General features: G+C 37.1%; 1 protein-coding gene across 13 annotated transcripts in view; it reads left to right on the plus strand.

The window, feature by feature from the left end:
• LOC150093031 (terminal uridylyltransferase 4-like) overlaps positions 1 to 20805 on the plus strand; it is a 621373-nt gene extending 600568 nt beyond the window's left edge. For 12 of the 13 annotated variants that reach the window (XM_090413455.1, XM_090413456.1, XM_090413454.1 and 9 more), the window contains 2 exons: positions 6877 to 7075; positions 20641 to 20805. In XM_090413455.1, coding sequence (XP_090269581.1) covers positions 6877 to 7071 — 195 coding nt within the window. In that variant the 3' untranslated portion in view covers positions 7072 to 7075; positions 20641 to 20805. The remainder of the gene's footprint in view (positions 1 to 6876; positions 7076 to 20640) is intronic. The other variant, XM_090413458.1, reaches the window with a different exon arrangement.
• The last annotated feature ends 3869 nt before the right edge of the window (positions 20806 to 24674 follow it).

A 24674-nucleotide genomic window follows, 5' to 3' on the forward strand; every position in this document is an offset into this window, starting at 1 on the left:
ATTTGGAGGACAACACAACAAAATCTGGCAGTGATGCAGAGGACAGACTTGTAGAAGTAAGGTGATTCTGGTTCCATTGCATAAGGCTCTGATTAGGCCACATATGGACTGCCCTGCAGAGAATTGGTCATCTGGTTTTCACAAGGTTGAAGAGATGTTTGAGAAGGTCCACAGGCAATTGACCATAATAGTTTCTGATCTCTGGAATGTTGAATATGAAGACCGGTTGAGACAATGCAGTTTGCAGAATCTAGTGGATAGGAGGGAGAGGGGATGATATGACATACAAATTGGTAAGGGGTTGTTAAAGGATTAACATTGAAGTGGTTTTTCATAAAAATGGTGGGAGACTGGAAGCTGTATAAGGAGAATGTGAGCAAGGGGATGAAAAGCAGACTTTTTTTGCATGGAGAGTTGTGAATGATTGGAATGCATTGCCTGAGAGTGTGTTGTCTGCAGAAAATTTCAATATGTTTATGGAATGGTATGATGAGCTGTGCGCATGACAAAAAGACCTCATGAACGAGTTTGTGACTCCATGGGGTCTTAGGATAATAATAATAATAATAATAAGCTCTACCAGATTAAGTCCAAAATTAAGTTATGGCAGTCTGACTGTTGAGAGTTCATAAAGAGGAAGAGGAAAATATGAATATTTTAATTGACTACTCTCATTTCATCAGTGTGCATAGTCATTATGTTAATTGTTTTTATAATCTGGCTGAGCCCTATAAACTCAGGCAGATTTTATGACTCATCGAGTGTCATTTAGTTTGTAAATTTTTACATAGCATTAATATGTACCATCTTGTATATATGTATGAAATTGTATATATATTAGTTTTTATTAGTTGAATTTATTGTGTATGTTTTTAAAAACTTGGTTTTTTATATATTGTAATTCATCTTTTATACTTCTTTTTACATCTCTTATGTCTGTTTTCCTATGCTGTTTATTCTGTTTTACTTATTTGTTACCTTGTGTACATCCAAGAAATGTTTCATTTGTTTTCACACACAGATTTTAGACCTATATGTGTACTGACACATAACCAAAAGACAAACAAAACTTGTTATTACAGTATTCTTCACAAATCTCCCATGATGATCGATTCCATGGAGGTCTGATAATAATAATAATTCAAAGAACAACAGGATATTACACCCTTGGATTGGAAAAGAGCTGTGTTTCTTTACATGATGAGAAGAATATGTATGTCCTTTTTCAGTTGAAGGTGAGTTGGCTGGTTGATAAGAGGCAGTGTTTATTCTTCTAGAAAGTTTTTTCGCACATTACAGGCAAAGTGATAGATATTATGTTAATGTGACTGGCAGATGGCAGGCTGATATGATGATTGTGTGCAGGTGGAGGATAAAGTAGCATAGGTAGTAGGTTTTTGGACTGGCCTTCCTTAATGAGTTCTTGTACTCTTGGGAGTGGACAAATAATAATAGTAATAATAATAAAATCAGCAGATAATCCTATGGAAATTGTGGATGACTATATTTACCTTGGAATGTTAGTTAGCTTTAAGGAAAATGAAGATATAGAAATAAATAGAAGAATCAAGCTAAGAAACAAACCATTTTGGAAAAGATATAGTGTAGAGAGTAGAATAAAGTAAAGATTGTTTACTAGGAGATTTATATCATCATCAATTTCCTGATATTAATCCCAAGTGGTATTCAGGTTACTATGATAGCACTACATGATTAAGTTTACATTATTATTAAACTCCTATGAACAATTTTCCTCTGAATCAATCTGTTACTTGTGAGAACTCCAGCATTGTCATATCTAACATTTCCTGCTTCTAAAGCATTACTGAAATGCTTTAGAAGCAGGAAATGTTAGATATGACATCTATTTTGCTAACCTTTCTTCACCCATACTATTTAAGTGACCATACCATCTTAGATTAGCTCAGCTGACACATTCATGAATGCTAATAATGTCAAGTTCCTTTCTAATATATTCATTTTTATGATTCTGCCATTGATGTCTTCAGTTCACTCCCTCATTTTTCTCAGATCCATAACTTAACTGGTTTAAACATTGTCTTGTTATACCATTAGTTCGGTGTTTTGGCTAATTTGTCTCTTATTCCATATAAATTTATTCAGCTCGCCACCCACCATACCAACTTTGCTTATTCTGTTGTCTATTTTCAGATTTAACCTCTCATCTTGACTAAAAGCAGTGCCTAAATAGCTTGTTTTATAGGATGGATCTCTATTCAGAATGTAGCTGAAGTTTTCTTGCTCATGCCTGTTTTCATAGTTTTGGTCTTTTTATTGCTGATTTTCATGCCAAATTTGTTAGCTGTTATTCAATTTAGTTAATGAAACCTGGAGACTTGCACTAGATGTGTTTAAGAGTACAATATCATCTGCATAAGTAAAGAGTTAAGTTTGACATCTCCTATTATAGTATCAGGCTTGATGCCACTTTCTTTCATAATGTGATCCATATAGATGATAAATAAGAGTGGAAATGATGTGCATTCCTTGTCTTACCCCTGATTTTACATCAAACCATCTTCCTGTATTTCCTGCAATTCTAACTGTTGACTGACAACTTAAATATAGACTAGGTATTGCTCTGTATAATGTTCCATTCACCCCACATACTTGTAGTGTTTTGAAAACCTTTTCTCTGGGCACCTTGTCATATGCCTTTTCCAGATCTACAAAACTTAAGTACAGATCCTTGTCATATTCCCATGATTTCTCAACTATTTGTCTTAAAGTGAAAATCTGATCTTGATGACCTCTATTTGCCCTGAACCCAGATTGTTCTTCTCCAAGTTTCTCTTCCACAATCTTTCTCAGCCTCTTTTCAAGGATATCCTGTAAAGAAATTCCTCTATAATTCTCACATTAAGTTTTATTCCCTTTTTAGACGGACACTATGAGAGCTCTACTCCAATCATTGGAAATTCGACCTTCTGCCAAGCCCTCTGAATTATGCATCGTAGCCAACGCAAAACTTTTCTACTTCCATTCTTAAGTATTTCTCATCGAATATCATCTACTCCAGCTGCCTTTCTACATTTCAAGTTTTTGATGGCTTTTTCTTCATCAAATATTGATATGTACTCCTCTTTGCATTTCTATTGAAAATTTTCTAGTGGTTCTGTCACTGCTTCGTTCATTTAACAGTCTTTCATAGTAATTCCACACATCTAGGATATCTTCTTATTCAATAGGAGATTTATGTGTATTTTTAAAATTAAAGCTATTTAATATGTGAATTATTTCATTAATTACCTGTGAAATTGGACAATGACTAAAAAAGAGGAAGACAGGTTATGTGTGGCATTAAAAGATTTGCGGAGCAGATGCTCCACACTACAAAAATGGGATAAAATTAGAAATAATAGAATTAGATAAATGACTGGAGGAGAGGATATTGTGAAATATTGTAAAGCATCTAAATGGAATGGGCTGACCATTAGCAGATTTTAGCCAATGAAAGAGGGACAGAATTAAGCAGCCAGTGGATACCCAGACAAGGAAAGGTCACCAAAGTGCAAGATGACTTTATGATCTACAGCAGTTGACTAAGATGGTGGACATTAACCAGGGACATAAACATCTGGAAATTTATAAGGAAGGCCTATGTCTAGCATTGGGGACTTAAACATTTGGAAATTTATGAGTAAGACTGTAAAATATATGGTGTTTGTTTCTATTTTTAACTACTATGGATTTTATCCTGTCGATGCTGCGACATTGTAACATATGCGTTGTTTTCCTATACTTGTATTGTAATATATTTATTCTATATTATTACTATTATTATTATTATTATTATTATTGTTCCGGGAAACTCCAAGGAGTCGACAGACTCATCGCGGGAGGCCCTAATATCATGTCAAGAACAACTATTCAACATTCACACAGTATCTATCATACCTTGCCTTGAACTCATTCACGGTCGTAGCACCCACAACAGACTCTGGAAGCTTATTCCACTCATTTACCACTCTCCAAGTAAAGAACCTAGCTCTAACACCCTTGTCAACCACGCTCTTGCCCAGCTTCCATGCATGGCCCCTAGTCCTCCCACCACCAGTCATATTTTCAAAAATATCTTCTGGATCAATCTTATAAAAACCCTTCAGTAATTTGAATGTCTCAATCATATCACCCCTCCTTCGCCTATCGTCCAATTTCTGCAACCCACAAATCTTCAACCTATTCTCATAAGGTTCATTCCACAGACCTGCTATCATCTTGGTCACTCGTCTCTGGACCCTCTCCACTTCCTCCCCATCATGAAGAAACCCTGGTGCCCATAGCTGGGCAAACTTTTTCAAACTGGGCAAACACTTTCTCTCTCGTAACCCTTCTTACTTACTCTACTGCATATTATGTTTATCCACCTTCTGTATTTATTAGTCGTATGCCTATGAACACTGAAAAATTTATTTCTCGGACTGCACCATCAGTATATCAAATATTCGGCATAAGACTCAATAAAACTTCCGGTAGATCACTCTCTCTTACTAGCGTAAATTCCATCAACAAAGTTTATATAGACAGTCGTGGTTCTTAAGTAATTAAACTGCACTTTTAATGCCTTAGTTGTTTCCTGCTCACAAGTGCGATTTATTTAGGAACAGTGCAGTTGTAAAATAAGGGATCAGGCAGCACTCTTTTAACAAATAATTAAAACACATTTATTTACATTAATATGAAATATACATGAATCAAACGACAGGGAGATTGCTTTCTCTACCCATCTATAAAATCTTTAGCATAAAATTAGAACCCTTTCACTTCAACACTAAATAATCTCTTTAACTCTAAAACTTATTTACTCTCTGCTTACAAATTCAACTTATTAAACTTCTAATTTACTTGCAAAGAGGTTAGCTAACTCTCTGTTAAGTTATTTTTACAAATTTGATATCAACTTCTAACATGCCAATTGACTCTCTTATGGACACTTCTTATTACTATTAAACTAATTCTTAACAGTCCATATACATCATATCTCCTAGATTATAAGAGAAAATATACAAAAGGATGTGAGGCTCTGTATCACACATTCGGTCAAGAGTCTTTTACTAAAGTCTTTATGGCTTTTCTTTCATCTTGAGTTTTAGGCTTCCTTCAGAAGTATCTTGCTACAGCGGTATCACGTCAGGATATTAGCGGGCTTTTGGACTGCAATTTGCGGTACTCGAATAGCACATACAAGAGGTTTCAGCATACGGGCAAATTCTCCTCTGGATGTTTACTTCTGGAACTTCTGCTTCTAATTGTCGCCACTTCTGCTACTAATTGCCAATGACTGTGCCTCTAACTGCTGACCGCCGATGACTGTAACTGCTGCCGACTGGTTCGGGCTCTTTTTGGTAACAGCGCTTTGCCTTTGCTCTCTTGGCATTTGGATCTCGGCTCTCCTCTGTCGGCAACTGGACCTGGAATCTCCTCTTTGTAAGTGGGGCCTTGCCTCTTCTCGTTCTCTGCCGTCACTCTGGTTCCAACTTCTGATGACTCTCTGCTGATGACCGGAAGCCCCTTATGCTCAGCTCAGTCCCCTTTTATTTTGCGATCTCAGGTCCTTGTACTAAGGGTAGTAAACCCCGAAGAATTCGGCATGGCTCTTTCATCTTCTTTTAAGAATTTGACCCGCTCTTTATTCTCCTCCATGCATCTTTTGATTGTATTTTGCTGGGCAGCGAAAACTTGTCTAAAACTAGTGGACCTCTTTGATAATTCCTTGTCTTTTCAGGCAGTGGAAACTTCTATAAACCTAGCGGCACTCTCAGATACTAACTTTAAAGGTGTTATGTGCAGAGCTTGCAAACAAATTTCTTATACACACAACTAGTAAACAACTTTCCCGTGCTCTTACACATAGCTATATACAAAGATCCGAAGGCAAAGCATTGCCTTTGTTTTTGACGTTAAAACAGTAAATATAGTCACTTCCCATAGGGTTAACTACATTAATATTTAGCAAAATATACATAGAAACAAACAAGGTTATTCACAGTTCTCATGAGACTTGACCTATGTAAAAATCGATGTAGAGCGCTTTGATATTTTTAAGCTACATCGAGTTTGTACAAGGCCTATGTCTAACGCTGGATGGAAAGAGATTGAAGAAGCAGAAAAGACTGTAATAACAAGTTTTAGAAAATCTGTAATTCCTGAAGCTAGAAAAATAAGTTGATCTGAAAATTTTAAAGATGGAGCTTTATGTATATATTAAAAATTTTCTTTAAAAAATAATTGTGACATGACATGGTGAATCTGAAACATTCACAGTAATGCTTGTCTAAATTCTTCCAGATCACTTTGATTACTTCTATATCTCCTTTCTTTCTTTCTTTGCATGCTCTTAGCTGCATTACTTTCTTTCATCATGCATTCCATTCTGTCATTACACTTCTTTCACACACACTTTCATTCTTTCACATAGTCCAAAGTTGTTTTTTGTTTTTACATCTTTAATCAAAATATAAAGCAGTTTTTTGCAGTAGGTTTATGGAAAAAAGTTTAACACAAAATGCTAAACAGACTATCTTGAAACCAAAATTTTTCATACTGCCAACTTACATTAATTAACTTACAGACACTGTTTTGAAAATTATTTATTACTAATAGTATTGAGGCTTGTGAAAAGGAGATGGCAAATAATAAAGTGAAAACAGTGAGCTGCCTATTATCTGACTCAACCTTTCCTCAGTACCAAAACTGTATTTTAGTGATCAAATTTAGCAATAGCTTAACATATATATTTGAAATCTGAACTTGAGTATTTCATTTTATTGCAATTTCTCACACACTTTCATTTCTGAAGTATTAATTAAGATTTAATTTGTTACATAATTTTTGCATGTTACTTTTTTTCCCCAGGACTATCTTTTTGATCCCCGATTATTAACTAATAATAGGCTTCTTGAAGACAAACGTTGTGTATGTTGTGGGTTTCTTGATCAGCATGGTAACACCTGTGAGCGATTACATGACATCTCTTGTGAAACTGCTGATAGAAAAAAATATTTCAGCCAATACAGGTATAAACAAAGAGCTAAAAGGACTTTCTATTAAAAAGGTAAAGCATCCTGCATTTTTATATTTTTGTGAGTAAAAAAATAACAAAATACATTTTCTAATATATATATATATATATAGAGAGAGAGCCTGTGTAGCTCAGTGGATGTGGCGTTTGCCAACCACGGTGCTTGGCCGCACGAAGAAAGACATGGTTTCGAGTCTAGTCGGCGACTAGAGGAAATTTTTCTAAGCCTTTTTTCGACCGGTTCCCGAGTTAGTCGATCTCTGGCACGGGCAAGCAGGTTTTTCCTCCCGGAAACTCGGGTTTTTCGTCCTGTAAACTCAAGAAAATCGACCGTAGAACCCACATTATTTCAGACATTAAATATATTGTGTTAGGGTTAGGGACCACGAGATGGCGGCACATTTGAGCCGTCTCTCTCTTCACTGAGTACCGCTTAATTAATGATAGCCTTGGGCCATATATCTCTGATTGGTACACAGTGGCAACAGCGCTTTCAGCTGCAACCTCCCTCAGCAGTCAGCACGTGTCTTCAACAGTTCCTCTGTTGATTTTATGTTTGAGAAATTGGATATTTGTGTATTTATTGTTAAATATTTCGCAATGTTTTGTGCAACATGGTCCCTACATGCACAATCAAAAAACCTACTGAAGAATCATAGAAAAAGAGGCAAGCAATTGATATTGAAACAAAGTTGCAAATTATTAAGCAACATGAAACTGGTAAGCCTGTCACTGTGATTGCACATGACCTCAGATGGTCTCATTCTACAGTGATGACCATTTTGAAAAATAAGGATAAAATCGTAGAGGCTGTGAAAGGATCTGCTTCCATTAAATTGATGATACTGACGAACCAATGACAAAGTCCTGTCAGTGATATGGAAAAGCTACTTGCATCATGAATAGAGGACCTGAACCAAAAGTGCATATCCCTTAGCACTGTGACCATAATCGCTAAGGCACTAAGTCTCTTCAACATGTTGAAGGAGAAAGCAGAACCCGATTATGACTACAAATTCAACGCCTCTTCCAGTTGGTTCATGAGATTCAAGCAGCATTTTGCGCTGCATAATGTGAAAATGCATGAAAATCTGCAAGTACTGAGAAGGCTGCCATGGAGTTTGTGGAAAAGTTGAATAAAATTATTACAGAGGAAAATTATTTGCCACAGCAAATATTCATGTGGATGAGGTGTCCTTGTTTCAGAAAAAAATGCTCGAGCGGACATTTATTCACAAAAGGCTAAACTCTATACCTAATTTCAAAGCTCTTAATGTCCGTATTGCAATGGCACAGTGAAAATCCATGAATCTTCAAAAACATTAGGAAGCATACACTCAGTTCATTATTGGAGTAATAAGAAGTCATAGCTAAGTCAAAAATTATTTGAGGATGCCTTAATCAACTGGTATGCAAGTGAAATAAAACCTATTGTGTGAAAGAAAGTGTAGAATTTAAAATTTTATTAATTCTAGATAATGCTCCAGGTCATCTGTCTTATATGTCTTATAGCGGTGATCTTCGCCAAGTTCAAGGTCATGTTTCTCCTTCCAAACACTACTTCATTGATCCAACTGATGGATCAGAGAGTTCTTGCAGCGTTTAAGGCTTATTATCTATGGAGAACTTTTTCTCAAGCCATTTCTGCTACTGAAGGAAATGGCCAGACTCTCATGCAATTCTGGAAAACATTCAATATTTATCATGCTATTAAAAATATTGCTGTGGCTCGGGACGAAGTGACCTCAGTGTATGAGTGGCATATGGAAAAAGACATTAAAATGGTTTATGTGCAATTTTGGAAGTTTGCAATAGTAGAACTAGCAAACAATCTGAATCTCATAGTTTCAGATTGTTTTCAACTCATAGAAAGTTCCCCTCAAGAGTTGACCAATGAAAAATTGGTTGAACTGGAGGAACAACTGTTGCATAAGAGGAAAAACAAGAAAAGGAAGAGGGGAAAAGAGAAACAGGAAGAGATAGTTAAAACAATTTACAGTGAAGGGTCTTGCAGAAATGTTCTTTGCAGTTGTGTTTAAGGCTTATTATCTACGGAGAACTTTTTCTCAAGCCATTTCTGCTACTGAAGGAAATGGCCAGACTCTCATGCAATTCTGGAAAACATTCAATATTTATCATGCTATTAAAAATATTGCTGTGGCTTGGGACGAAGTGACCTCAGTGTATGAGTGGCATATGGAAAAAGACATTAAAATGGTTTATGTGCAATTTTGGAAGTTTGCAATAGTGGAACTAGCAAACAATCTGAATCTCATAGTTTCAGATTGTTTTCAACTCATAGAAAGTTCCCATCAAGAGTTGACCAATGAAAAATTGGTTGAACTGGAGGAACAACTGTTGCATAAGAGGAAAAACAAGAAAAGGAAGAGGGGAAAAGAGAAACAGGAAGAGATAGTTAAACAATTTACAGTGAAGGGTCTTGCAGAAATGTTCTTTGCAGTTAGCAATGTTCTCAAAATGGCTGAAGACATGAACCCCAATGTTAAACGCTACTTAATAATAGAAACGAAAGTACATGATGTGTTTGTTTGCTGTGAACAAATTTATGATGAAGAGAAGAAGAGGAATAAGCAAAGCATATAGGGCATTTTCATCAAAAAAACAAAGATTACACCAGAAGAGCCACAGCCTGATCATTCACACAAGGAAGGTAATGAAGATGTGATTGTGGAGGAAGATTTGGGTGATTATTCTCCTGTTTTATAGTGCAGTAATACATGGCAGTTTTAGAATAAGGTTTAGAAATTAAAATGACAGTATACTTATTATGGTTGGGTCCCTAAACCCTATAACTCTGTTGATTTAATGTATCGACTTATGTCCGACTCGACTTATGTCCTGCTGAATGGAACGGAACCCGGACTTATGTCGACGGATGACTGTATACATATATATCATTGAAAAACACACGTACCAACCACAGTGATAAGTTTTAATACATAAAATACATATTAAAATTTTAATACGTATTTTTTAGTGATGAATTCACCACAGGCTCATTGTATAAAAAATATGCATATATATGTTATGGATTACCAGTTTTAAAATGGGAGATGCTTTGAAAAAAATACCAGAACTGTTAATGTGTGCACCTGATACTGTAGTGAGTCATTGGTTTTTAATAATAATGGGGAGTGATTTGGGTTATCTGGTATTCTGGTCGACTTGTGAACAATTTGTGTAAGGTCATTGGTGATGGCAAATGTTTCAGCATCTCTGCCTGCAGGATCTGTACAACTGGAAGAGGAAAGCCAGTTGGTATTATGGACATTAAAATCATCTAGGAGGATGATTTCACTATTAGCAGAGTGGGACTGGAGAAAATCAACTTTTAAGGAGAGGAAATTAAATTGCTTGGAGTGGTTGGTGGTATTAGGAGTGATAGAGACAGCAGATGAATTTGACTGAGTGGGGAGAGATATTTTTAGCCAAATCAGGTCAAAGTTGGGAGATTCTAGGTTAGATGCTCTCTGGCTGGGTATGTCAGAGCGGATATATGCGCAGACCACCCTTGGGTCAAAAGGAGTTAAATAGCGTATAGTTTGGATGGTTGAGATGGATATCCTGGGGGAAGGTGAGATTTGAGTTCCTGTTAAGAAGAGTAGGTGAGGTTTGGTTGACTGTAGATGATAATGGACACTATTAAGGTTGGAGTTGAGACCACAGATGTTGGTGTAGTGGATAGACTATGGTTCAGCTGTTGTCTTCATTTTTGACATTTTTCTTCTAGCTGTCTTTGGAGTTGTTCCCTTTGTGCAAAGGTTAAATCAGGTTGAGCATGTACACGTGATTAGGGGCAGCTGTCCTTTAGCTTGCTATTTATCGGCGTTATTAATTTGGATGTGTTTGTCGGTGTATCACAAATCACTTTCACTAGACGTGGAAAGATCGGTCCATCCTTTCTTTTGTTTATGGGTCCGAAACAATGCCATTTGACGATATTTCTGGAATGGAAGTTGCATTCACCTGCTAGTTTGCTGACATCGTCTTTTAATGATTTACCATTTTCCTCTGGAAAGTTCAGAATAACGTTCTTGAGTCTCCTGTTTTCGGTCTCGAGCGACCGTGTACCGTTGATGCGATTCGATCGTGGAGTTCATTAGCGGGTACAGATGCACTTGCAATCCGCTGTTGGTCATAAAGTATCTGGAGCTTAGTTTCCAACTTTTGGAAGAGAAAGTATCAGTTGTATTATTAAGGTGTTGTTCGATATTTTCATCTCGTTTGCTTAGGTTCACCAGCTGTTTAATGTAAGGAAGGCACATCAAGCAGGAGAAAGGCTGGTTCAGTTTGATAAAAAGCTTATGTGCCAATTCATCTATTTTTGTGCAGGAAATATGTAGCCAGTTGCAATAGAAATCGCACAATATACCTTTTTTTCTTTTGGTAACTTCAGATTCCCAGCTGCAGCACTTTGTATTGTCCTTCAGTTTGTTGGCTATCGGTTGCGCTACGATGATGGGACTCGAAGTAATCTTTCGTTGTTGGCTTTTGTTGCTGCCATCTTTACTTCACACAGTAGGCATAATGGGCGCTTTCATGTGGCTGTTCTTTTAATTAAAAATAACTGATATGAAGGACTATGGGGACTTACAAGTTGTGTGGAAGTAATTGGCTTCTTAGTACCTTCTGTTAGTTTTCCATTTACTGGTTATTTTGCACAAAAAAATACTGGCAATTACGATAAAATTTAGGAGCACAAGTTTAACGAAACTTATTCACAGACACTGCCTGTCGGATTCATATGATATTTAAATCATATGTCAAATTGACAACTCTCATCCATTCACTTAAGAACAAACTCTCTTCTTTATCGCATCCAGGAGTATATGAAGTGACCTGGCTTACTATGGACAGACAGGAAGAACTGTGACATCCACTTTGGAGAACATATTATATTCGGCACTATCGTTATGGAAAGTCAGGTCAAGCAGACCATGGCTTGCATATTCTTCACACAGAACCAAATGGAAGAAAGCAAAAGTGCTACACAGAAGTCGATATAAGTCAGAAAGATTGTTTTTGGAATCAGCAGCTTTAAAACGTACTCCAAACTTCAACAAGTATAGCTGTATCGATTTAGCAAAAATTTGGAGACAGTCATTTTATGATCTGCTTAATACTGGTTTTTTCTCTCCTTATCCAACAATAGATGGTGCCAATTAGGACTTTAGTTCCTTGTGTTGTCCATTACATTTTTTTTTTTTAAACTACTCCCAGTGTTTTACCAAGTTGTTGTAGTTTTGTATACTGTAACAAACTGTTCTTGTGCTTTGAAGATGATGGATGAAATATCAGCAAATAAGTTAATAAATATTAATTATTTTCTTGACATTCTGCATTGTGAATCAATACCATTAAACAAACTAACATGTATTGCCAACACATAAGCCTTTCTACCTGTTTGAAAAACCTTCCTTCTGTATTCATTATAGTTATCCTTTCAGAGTTCCTTTCTCTTGGAGTCCTCTAAATCCCACTTGTTATCATTGGCCACTCATCCATGTTTACAAGCTAACTGGCAATTCCCAATTGCTTTATTTCAGACTGCAAATTCAAATAAGAAAAACTTGGTGAAGTCTAGAAAGATTATATCAGAATATTTCTCTCTTTAATCTCCTCATAAAAAAGTAAGCAGGGTGTCAGGAAAAAAAAATCCCTTGACAACACCATGTTGGGATTTCCTTTTGACATGGTTTTGCTTTCCTCATTGTGGGTATTATCCTTTTTGCTGTACTAATTACTTTTCATGAGTTTGCTGATCATGTTTCTCCATATCTTTTTTTGCAACATTTTTAAATTTCCTGCTAATTACACTGCTCATCTTCTACTTGATTTATCCTTCTGATACTGCTTTCCTTCACCATTTGCTTGTAACCATTTACCATGGACTGCTCGCATTCTTATGCTAATTACACTGCTCCAGGCCACTTCCCAGTTTGTCATAATCACCTAGCCAAACAGAAGGCACCAGGATTATGCCAGCTTGGTTGGCCAAGTGGTTAGCGTGTCCGCTTTCCAGCCAAGAGGCTGTGGGTTCGAATCGTGCCATGGGCATGAATATTTGTGATTGTCCTACAAATTTTGTGTGGAAAGGGAATCTTCAACCCTACCACTTATTCAAGCTGAAGACATCATTGCCAAAACCATGTGAGGTACAGCAGTGATCATATGGTGTTGTTGGATCCTACTTCTTCTTAATCTGTACTTTGGATCCGACATGTTAGTCACTATGATGTTCTTAAACAAAATAATAAGTTGCTAGTTGGTTTCTAATTCAAATATAGAGAAAATTTATATTTAAAGACTGCGCCACTCTATATCTGAATCAGTTCAATAATTGAAGAAAAATCAACTTTCAACTATTTCTCCTTAAAATATATACTGGCCGAGTATATTTGACTTACTTAATTTACCCGCTTTGGTTTGAATATTTTATGAATGGTGCAGTAAAAGAGATTCAGGCAAAATACAACTTTTGATTAACAAAAACAAACATTTCATTTTAAAATCACAAATTTTACACTTAAGATCAAATCACTAATTAAGATATTATAAACACTTCAGCCTTTCTGATAATACTGTCATACAAATTCAGACAATGGTAAATTTGTTATCTCTAATACAGTCATCTCACAGTTCCTTAAGTTCCAAATACAATAAAATCACAGTAACACCTCCTTACAAGCAAACACTTAAATTTACACTTTAGTTAATCTTCACAATAGTTACTGTTAACATAAGGAAATTCTTGGATGAAACTCGCACACTTCTCTGTATAGGAATATTAAAGGTTGGAATAATCTTACCGATAATCCTTTTTCTTCATCAACTTATACACAAACACTTAAACAGTATACGGCACTCATTAAAATAAATCTTCAAAGCATTAACTGAATTAATCATCGTCACTACACACATAAATAAACATTCTTGCATGAAGTACTACTGATCACTTATGAATTAAGGCAATACACAATAATTCCTTAACTTGAGGTTTTATATGCACAGCAGTTCATTCTTCCTGCATTCATTTAATTCTTTAGGCAATATATTTCGAACCACAGCTATTGGTAAACTTCAATTTTACAGCCTCTACTACTCTAGTAACTCCATGCTTTATTTCAAGATTCCGTGTGTCCTTGACAGGTTGGCCCTGAAATTAAATCTCAACTCAAGTATTGCTAGTCTATTTAGTAGTCACTCAGCTGTCTTCCGTAGCTATAATTGTTATTCTACAACTTATTAGCTAACCGCCTCTCGACTAGTAGACTTTATTTAGCTGCTTGAGTGACTTGCCGACTCGCTGTTATCGCAATGTGATTGCCGAATGCTCCGATTCCATCCTAAATGCCAATCTCTCTCTCTAATAAATCTCTAATAAATAATTTCAGTGTTCATTGCTTTTTATATCCATTCTTCCCGCCTAAATTGTTCACGTGATTTCTTTCTAAAACTCTTTTCAATAAACCTTCTCCTCACATGGTGTTCCAAACAACGGGCTCACTCACTTACATACGTTTCAATGACATCCAAACAAAATATAATAAAGTTGAGGTATTGCATAACGCTAAACTTCTACAAGTAGGAATAAATAGAAAATATTAACATTTCAATTAATGCGCAGTTAAAATATTGAATACAAACTCTTATAACTGGTAATTAGTTTACGGAATTAACAACGCATATAAAGTATATTAATTAAAGGTAACTTTAATGAATAACTTCTATATTTCGGCAATGTCACATTGCCATCTTCAGGAACATAAAGATATGGTATGTGCACTCAGGAACTAACACAAAGCAAATGAGGAAGAAAGCAAGAAACTAATATTATTATTATTATTATTATTATTACCACGGGCTACTCCAGGAGTCCTTAGACTCATCGAGGGAGGCCCTAAACATCATGTTCACACAGCTGTTCAACATTCTCACAGTATCTATCATACCTTGCCTTGAACTCGCTCACTGTCATAGCACCCACAACAGACTCTGGCAGCTTATTCCACTCATTTACCACTCTAGAAGTAAAGAACCCAGCTCTAACACCCCTGCTAACCACACTCTTGCCCAGCTTCCATGGGTGTCCCCTAGTTCTCCCACCACCAGTCCTGATCTCAAAAATATCATCTGAATTAATCCTATAGAATCCTTTTAGCAACTTGAATGTCTCAATCATATCTCCCCTTTTTCGCCTATCAACTAGTTTCTGCAACCCACAAATCTTCAACCTGTTCTCATATGGTGCATTCCATAGACCTGCTATCATCTTAGTCACTCGCCTCTGGATCCTCTCAACCTCCTCCCCATCAAGAAGGAACCGAGGTGACCAAATCTGGGCACAGTAGTCGAGATGAGGTCTTATCAGAGCTTGGTACAGAGGTACAATAACTTGTTTTTCTCTGCTCGTCAAGGTATTTTTCAACAACCAAGTGAGTTGATGAGCTGATTTAGCTACTTTCGCAATGTGCCCCCTAAACTTCATCTCCCTATCCACCAACACTCCCAAGTCCCTGGCCTCATCAATCTCTTGGAGTACAGTTTCACCAATGTGGTATACTGCTGCTAATCTTTTCACTCCGAAATGCATAACCTTACATTTTGTCACATTAAATTGACATCCATTCTCTTTAGTCCAGAACTCCAATCTATCTAAGTCATCTTGCAAGACTTTGACATCTTCTGCATTCACTATCGCCCTACCCAACTTTGCATCATCAGCGAACAAATGAACTGTCCCACTTAGACCATTCCCTATATCGTTAATGAACAGATTAAACAGCAGTGGTCCAAGAACAGAACCCTGTGGCACACCACTAGTCACAGGCCGTTTTTTGGACTCTACTCCTGAATAAACTACTCTTTGATATCTCTCCATCAACCACCCAGCTATCCATCTCACCAACCCTATATCCATTCCCATATGTTGTAGTTTACGGATTAGAATTCCATGTGGTATCCTGTCAAACGCCTTTGCCAGGTCCAGCAGTATCACTGTAAACCCATTTCCCTTATCCAGTTCAGCCATCACCCTGTTATAAAACTTGAGCAAGTTACTGAGGCATGATCTACCCTTCACAAAGCCATGCTGTCCTCTGTACAGTATCTCATTTTCATCAATCCATTCCTGTATTTTTCCCTTGAATACTTTCTCCAAGACCTTGACAACGACTCCTGATATGCTGATCGGTCGGTAATTTGCAACCATAGTCTTGGATCCTCCTTTATGCAGTGGAACTATTTTCCCCTCTTTCCACGCCTTCGGGACTAAGCCAGACCTGAGACTCAGATTAAACAACATGGTCAAGGGCACTGATAATTCATTAGCCGCTTCATGCAAGACCCGTGCCGGTATACCATCCAATCCCACAGATGTATTCACATTAAGGTTCTGTAATAGACTATTCACCTCCACTTCATTCATCACAATTCCCATATAAACTAATGGTTCCTTCATTTTTTCAACATCACCACCTGGATGATATACTTTTGCAAAGTGCGCGCTCAGTAACTCCACTATATCGACTGGTTCAGTGAACTCTTTACCATCGTCATTCCTTAAAATCATTTTGCCATGTACAGTTTTTTTCTTGCTTGCAGCATATTGAAAGAACTGTTTGGGATTCTCTTTTGCTTGCATAGCTAATTTCCTTTCATAATCGGCTTTTGCTGTTTTTACCACACTCGTTACCCTTCTAGCCTGTACTTTATACCGTTCGTGTGCCTGCAGGTCACCCCTTTCTTTAAATTCCCTCCATAGTTGTTTCTTTTTTTGCAGCTCAAGCTTAATGGTGTTATTCATCCATTTAACCCCTCCTTGTTTCACTATTCGGACCTTAGGTATACAATCAGCCATAACCTCTTGTAAATGCTCTTTGATCACTTCCCATGCTCTATCGACGTCCAGCCCTTGCAGTTGTACATGCCATGGCACTGATCCAAGCAATCTCCTAAGCTTGTCATACTTGCCAGCACGGTAATTCCACATATACCCTGTCTTAATCACAAATTTCACACCTTTAGCCACCTCCCAGGTCAAGACCTTATGATCACTCTCACCAATAGGTGGCAACATGGTCATATTCATTGCAGTCAAATTCTCAGATACTATTACCAGGTCAAGCACTCTCACACCCCTAGTATTTTCAATTACATGCTGTTTCAGATAGTTATCCCTTAATAATTGAATATTGTTCCTAAAGTCCTAATGGTGCCCTCTTGTGGGCTAATTTGGTAGTCTTGGCAGTTGGGCTGAAGTTCTCATAATGAAAGTCTCCCAAATTTGGGGCAGTTTCATGCACCCAAAATTGTTGAGGTTAGGAACATTTTTTAGGGCTGCTGAAGATTCTTTGAATAATCTTTCGTATTTAAACATGCTGCGATGAATTTTATGGTGGGTATCTAAGGCATGGTCTGCCAGCCCAGAGCGGCTGTACTGGTGAAACCGGATGTAGTCTTGGTGTTCTGAAATCCTGATATTTGTTGTTCTGCCTGTTTGGCCAAAGTAGGACAATTTGCAGCTGCAAGGGACCTGGTATACACCACTCAGGTCTAGGGGAAGTGTTTGGTCTTTGGTGGAGCGGATAAGGGATGCCAACTTTTTATATGGTCTGTAACAGGAAGTAAGGTCATATTTTTTGAAGATATTGGTTATTTTCTCAGAGGTGCCCTGGATGTAGGGGATGGTGATAGACTTGGTGTAATCTTTATTGTGGAGGGGGGGTTGTGGTTTACACGTTTTAGTATTTTTTGGATTTTTTGGGGGTTATAGCCATTGGCTAAGAAAGTGTTGAGGATGTGGTTTAGTTCAATAGTCAGGGCCTTGTCATCTGAGCAGATTAATTTTGCCCTGTTATATAGTGTTTTTATCACCCCATATTGTTGTGAGGGGTGGGGGGGTGGGATTGCTGGTGAATGTATCTGCCAGTGTGGGTGGGTTTTCTGTAAACAGAGAAAACCAAAGATCCATCAAGCTGGCGGGTGATTAAAGTGTCTAGGAAGGGGAGGGTGTTGTTTTCCTCTTTTTCTAAGGTGAACTGGACTCTGGGGTGTTGGTTGTTTAAGTGTGCTAGGAAGGAGTGGAGTGTGTCTGAGCCATGTGGCCAAATATCAAACACATCATCCACATAACGAAGCCAAATAGTGGGTTTTTGTGGGGCGGAGTTTAAGGCTTTCTCTTCAAATGTCTCCATAAAGAAATTGGCCAAGGGTGGGGAAAGTGGTGAACCCATGGCTGTCCCCTCTATCTGTTTGTAGAACTTTCCTTGCCAAACGAAATAGCCTGAGTTCATTGTGAACTGAAATAGGGCTGAGATATTGGGAGGAAACTTGGCTTGGATGAGCTCCAGGGTTTCTTTGAGTGGGACATTAGTGAATAGGGAGGAGACGTCAAAACTGACCATTATGTCAGTGTGTTGGAGTGTGAGGTTTTCTATACTGGCTTTAAAGTGGTCTGAGTTTTTTATGTGTGATGGTGTGTTGCCAGTGTAGTGTGTGAGCGTTTTGGCTAAATGTTTGGCTAATTTATATGTGGGGGAATCAATGCCATCCACTATGGGACGCAATGGCACATTTTGTTTATGTATTTTTGGGAGTCCATATAATTGGGGGGGTCTAGAGTGATAAGGTTTAAGTTTGTTGGTGACTTTCTTAAGGAGTCTGTGGATAGTTCTAATCTGAGAGCTGGTCGGATTATATTCAATAGGGAGGTAAGTAGTACGGTCTAGTACTAAAGAATTTAGCTTACCTTTGTAGTCTTTTTGATTGAGTACCACAGTGGCGCTTCCCTTATCAGCTTTGGTGATTACTATTTTTTTGTTGTTTTTCAATTCTTGTAGGGCTGTATATTCGTTTTTGGAGGTTTGACTTTAGTAAGAACACCGACTACATCCAGTCTTATGTTGTTGGCGATATGGTTAGGCAGGTTGCGAATTCCACGCTCTATTTGGATCATGATTTCTTCATCAGGTATCCTTTTAGGAGCTAGGGCGAAATTGTGACCACGTGAAAGTGCGGTAAGTGATTCAGGCTTTAAAACTGCCGACGAGAGGTTGACTACAATGTTGAGTGGTGGCTGGGGTATGGAAGTAGAAGTCCCATCAGGTTTTCGTATTTTTTCACGTGCCGACTACGTATTTTTTCTAATTCATTTCTTGCCGATGCGCATGAGATGTCATGAAGTATAGACCATAGATCAAGGCCGAGTGTATTCGAAAGCTCTTCCTCTAGCGCCCGTCGCGGTAATTTGATCTCTTAACAGGGCGAAGCTAGTGCGGTTATAAATGCGTCGAGCTTTCTCGGAAGTAAAACGGTGCTTCAATTTGACACAATTAGGGATCACTTTGTTATCCCGGCAGCGTTTTAGGAACGTCAGACGATTTATTTGCCTCGATATCTTCAACCTCAATTTGCCGTATTGACAGGCCTTTCGTGCAATTGCATCTCCGTGGATGATCATGATTCTAGTAGCAAGACTTATACGTTGGTTAGACATAACTGGTAATTAGTTTACGGAATTAACAACGCATATAAAGTATATTAATTAAAGGTAACTTTAATGAAACACTTCTATATTTCGGCATCACATTGCCATCTTCAGGAACATAAAGATATGGTATGTGCACTCAGGAACTAACACAAAGCAAATGAGGAAGAAAGCAAGAAACTAATATTGCTCCTAAAGTCCTAATGGTGCCCTCTTGTGGGCTAATTTGGTAGTCTTGGCAGTTGGGTTGAAGTTCTCATAATGAAAGTCTCCCAAATTTGGGGCAGTTTCATGCACCCAAATTTGTTGAGGTTAGGAACGTTTTTTAGAGCTGCTGAAGATTCTTTGAATAATCTTTCGTATTTAGCTTGCTGCGATGAATTAATTTTGTTTTCTTCCAACGAATTTTATGGTGGGTATCTAAGGCATGGTCTGCCAGCCCAGAGCGGCTGGCAGTTGTCCTACTTTGGCCAAACAGGCAGAACAACAAATATCAGGATTTCAGAACACCAAGACTACATCCGGTTTCACCAGTACAGCCGCTCTGGGCTGGCAGACCATGCCTTAGATGGGGGGCATCGTGGGGAGGACCCCACGATGCCCCCCTCCGAGTTCCAGACTGGTAGGCCGATTCTCCTTGAATTCTGATGACTCGAATTTCGAAGACCCAAAAGCCCCCCCCAGTTGCGGACTGCTAGGCCGGTTCTCCCCTGAGTTTCAAAACGTTTCAAATAACTTGAAAAAAACATGGCAGAAAAAGTTACACAAAAAGGCTTATCATTTTATATATATAGGGTAGATTACATGCATCTACAAAAAGATTTGCTGTGCTCTGGAACCTAACATGTCACATGACGAGTGCATGCCTGTATGTGGTTTCGATGTCTGTAATGTGATATTGTAATTCAAGTAATCACTGTTAGAATTTTACTGTCATTGGCATCTTTGATGCCAATGTATAGTATATATGTATAGCGTACCCGAAATAATTATTAAAAATAAGGCTGTAAACTAATGAAAAGCAAACAGATTTTTTTTATTGAATTTTAAAAGAAACTGCTGAATGATTATTATTATTTATTATTATTAGCAGGCATCCATGAAGTTGGTAGATTCATCATGCTATACCACTGTGGCTCTGATGTGCTTTTAATAGGAGAATAACAGAAGCTTCTCCTGCAACTACAACTATGCATTTCTGTTGTAACACTTTACTAGTGGTATTTCACTTTGTAAATAAATATATTGAAGAGAAGCAAGTGGTCCTGACTAAATTCTTAGAATTCAAAAAAAGAAAGAAAAAAATCTCACAAATAAATTTAAACCCCACAAGACCAAATATTAAAATTGAGTGGGAAAAATCTGCTAAAAACTATGTACAGTGTTCTTATGTCCATTAATTCTGTAAGGGAAGTAGTTCACAATATATGAGGATGGTCTGAAAAGTTCTCGGCCTCGACCATAGACGGCAACACTATTGGCAAGATTTTTTTCTTCTAAGTTGGTACATCTGTCATACATGTGAAATTGCAAGTCATTCTATCAAGTAGTTTGTTTTATACAGCTGTCTAAAGCAAAATTATTGTCTGTATCCCTTGAAATGGATAAAATTGAGTATTGCAGTTATATAAAATTCTTTTACAAAGAATTTTATATAACTGCAATACTCAATTTTATATATATATATATATATAAATATAATATATATATATATAATATATATAAAATTCTTTTACAAAGAACTTTATATAACACCCAATATAAAATTCATCCGAAGTTCATAAATGTTTATGGGCATTCTTCTCCTTCATTTTCAAGAATTAAGAAATGGGCTGCCGAGTTTAAATGTGGCCGTACCAACCTTGAAGATCATCCATGTGAAGGACGTTCAAACAGAGTAACATCACTAGAAATCGTTGACCAAGGGCACGATATGGTATTGGATGACCTTCGAGTCAAAGAGTGTGAAATTGCTGAGACTACAGGGATTTCAAAAAAACCTGTAGGATATATTTTGCATTAGGAATTGCATATGAAAAAGCTTTGTGTAAGATGGGTGCCGCACTTGCTCACAGATCAAAAACACACTCGCATGAAAATATCTGAACAGTGCTTGGAGTGTTTTAACAAGAATAAAACTGATTTTATGCATCGATTTATTACTATGGATGAGATTAGGATTCACTATTACACACACCACAATTCAAAACAGTGGACAGAAGCTGGTTGTTCAGCACCCAAGAAGACAAAGTTGAACCGACTTCATCAGCAGGAAAGGTAATGGCATCAGTGTTTTGGGATGCTAAACGCATTTTGTTTATTAATTATTTTGAGAAGGGTAAAATAATAACCGGGGAATATTATTCCGATCTTTTAACCAGACTAGACAAAAAAATTCGTGAGAAAAGACTCGGAATGCAGAAGAAAAAAATCATCTTTCATCAGGACAATGCACCTGCCCAAAAAGGTGTTTTGGCAATAAGGAAAATTAAGGGATCTGCACTATGAATTGTTGGAACATCCACTCTATTCCCTAGATTTGGCTCCCTCTGACTTCTCTTCCCAAAACTAAAACTCTTCTTTGCCAGTCAGCATTTTTCTTTGAATCAAGAGGTGACTGCAGTTGTAGAGGGATATTTTGCAGATCTTACTAAGAACCACTACAGGGATGGGATAATGGCACTGAAGCATTGCTGGAATAAATGTATTAGTGTTAAGGGAGATTATGTTGAAAAAAAATTTTTTTTGAAATTTTTTCATTGTTAGGCTGAGAACTTTTCAGGCCACCTTCGTATAACATTTTACTATGTAGAAATTTTTAAAATTCTTGTTATTAACTGTTTAACATGATAAATATATTTGAATTTAAACCTTAGAAAAAATTCTTACAAAGGATTTATTAAAATATCAGTTTATATACTTGAAACACTATATAAACATTAAGTATTGTGAGTGCAGTATTCTCCAGACTTTATTTAATAACAAGCGGATTGGATAGTCTTTTTTTGCCAGCTAGCTATGATAGTGAATGCCACTTAAATTTAAAAAAAAAAAAAAAAAAATCCTGAGTAATCATGCTGTCTTTTTTCTACTGCATCTTTATTCTTTTAGCTGTAAATTGAAAATACTGATATTATACATATCATCATAAAGCAATATCATCTGCTGCTTTGGGTTCCTTGTACTTCCTGAATAAATAAATGAAATTAATCGGTATAAAGTTTTCAATATAAATATTTTATTTTACATTTTTATGAATAATTCAGTTTGGAACAAAATTATGTATTTTGGAATAAAATTTTAGTGCTATATACATAACAAGCATAATTCGTGCATGCATTGACAGCAATAGTAGTCTGAAATAGATGAGTAAGTGAATGAAATAATATTGGTAGGGAGGAGAAGAAGAAGAGTGCAGTACAATGGTCTGATCTCTTAAGATTTCAGTACGTGTTCACAATATTTCCAATTATTCACAATGTTTCCAATTTCTCCTATTTCTAAATAGGTGTAGGAGAAATTGGAAAGGTACTTAGTAATTAGTAAGCAACAATACAAGTATGAATGGAGATAAAATATGAGAAAAGAAGTTAAGCAATGTATGAACGAACAGTCAAGTATGAAAAAAGAATATGGTAATGTTCTGCAGTTCCATGGGGTTTAAATGATGAATCAAAAGCATGTTTCTGGGTGTGAATATTCATAACTATGACCCTGACACTATATGCAAGCAGGTAAAACAAATGGAAGATATAGCTGGGTTGGTTTGCTGAAAAGAAATAAGTACAGTATGAGAGAAGATATGAATGATTTGTTGAATGATGAGATGGTAGGGGTTGATTATGAATCTGTGGCATAGGCATGATAGCAGCGAACAGAAGAGCTGTGTTCACAAATGATTCATTTTGTAGGAGAACTGGTGTGCTGTATATTAATGTACAGATTGATTTATATTGAAAGATGGATTGCACTTTAATGGATTCAGTGTTAGGTAGTTATAGAAGTCAGAAAAGCCATTAGGCAGGAAAAGTGGTATACTAGTAAATGTGAGAGAGATATAGCGTTCCAGATGAGGAAATAATTATAAAAGGATGTTTCGTTTAGTTTGTGACCTAAAGCACAAGTTTAAGCCCAAATTGAATGGAGCAGTACTAACAGAAGAAAACTGGAAATCAAAAACAGATGGAAAGAATACTATGAGGAACTGTACAACAGAGAGGATAAAGAAAATTTGGAGGGGCCAAATTCTCTCATCAGGAAAATTTGGATTTGGAACCTACTCCAGTTGGGCATGAAGTTGAAAGAGAAGCTTAACAGCAATAAGGCCCCAGATGCAGATGGAATCCCAGGAGAGTTAATTAAGGCCACAGGAGACGGAGGGATAAGTGTGTTTCATAGATTGATTACAAGGATATGGGAGACAGGATCATGGCCTAGAAACTGGAAGTCAGTTTTCATATCACCTACATAAGAAGGGAAGTGTGAAGGATTACAAGAACTATAGAACTATTAATTTAATCTCTCATGCAAGCAAAATTTTATTAAAGATCATTCTAAATAGGATTGAGGCCGAAGTTTAGGCAAAGATGCCTGAGAAACAAGCAGCTTTTAGGAACCATGAGGGTACGAGAAATCAGATCCTTTACCTTAGATATATCATAAAGAATTTAGACTTCCTATTGGTAATGTAATGGAACAGGGGAATTTGCTTCAGAAAACACCAGCAATACATTTGCTATGATTATTACAGCAAGTCAGAACTGGCAGACCATGCTTTGGACAACCCATCACATGGGATTTGATGGAAAAAAACAAACAAACATTGTATTATACAGTTGTAACAAGTCTAACATTTAATACTCTCTTGGAGAGACTATTTTTACAGTCAGCAATGGCTATGAAGCATTCGTCTAACCTCAAGCATGGCTAGATTAATCAGCCAAAAATTTGGAGACAGTTATTTTAAGTTAGACCTAAGCTAGCAGTTGTGCTCTGAAGATTTGGGGGGGGGGGGGGTCCAAACCCAGCAAAATACACTGCTTGGAAAGAAGCCAACAGACATCATAGAGTGAAGAACAAACAGCCATGGCACCCACCTTAACAAAAATGTGGGACTTATACTTC

Source organism: Typopeltis vanoorti, chromosome 24 (assembly GCF_054136105.1).
Source record: "Typopeltis vanoorti isolate ZY-2024b chromosome 24, IOZ_Tvanoo_1.0, whole genome shotgun sequence".
NCBI lineage: Eukaryota > Metazoa > Arthropoda > Arachnida > Uropygi > Thelyphonidae > Typopeltis > Typopeltis vanoorti.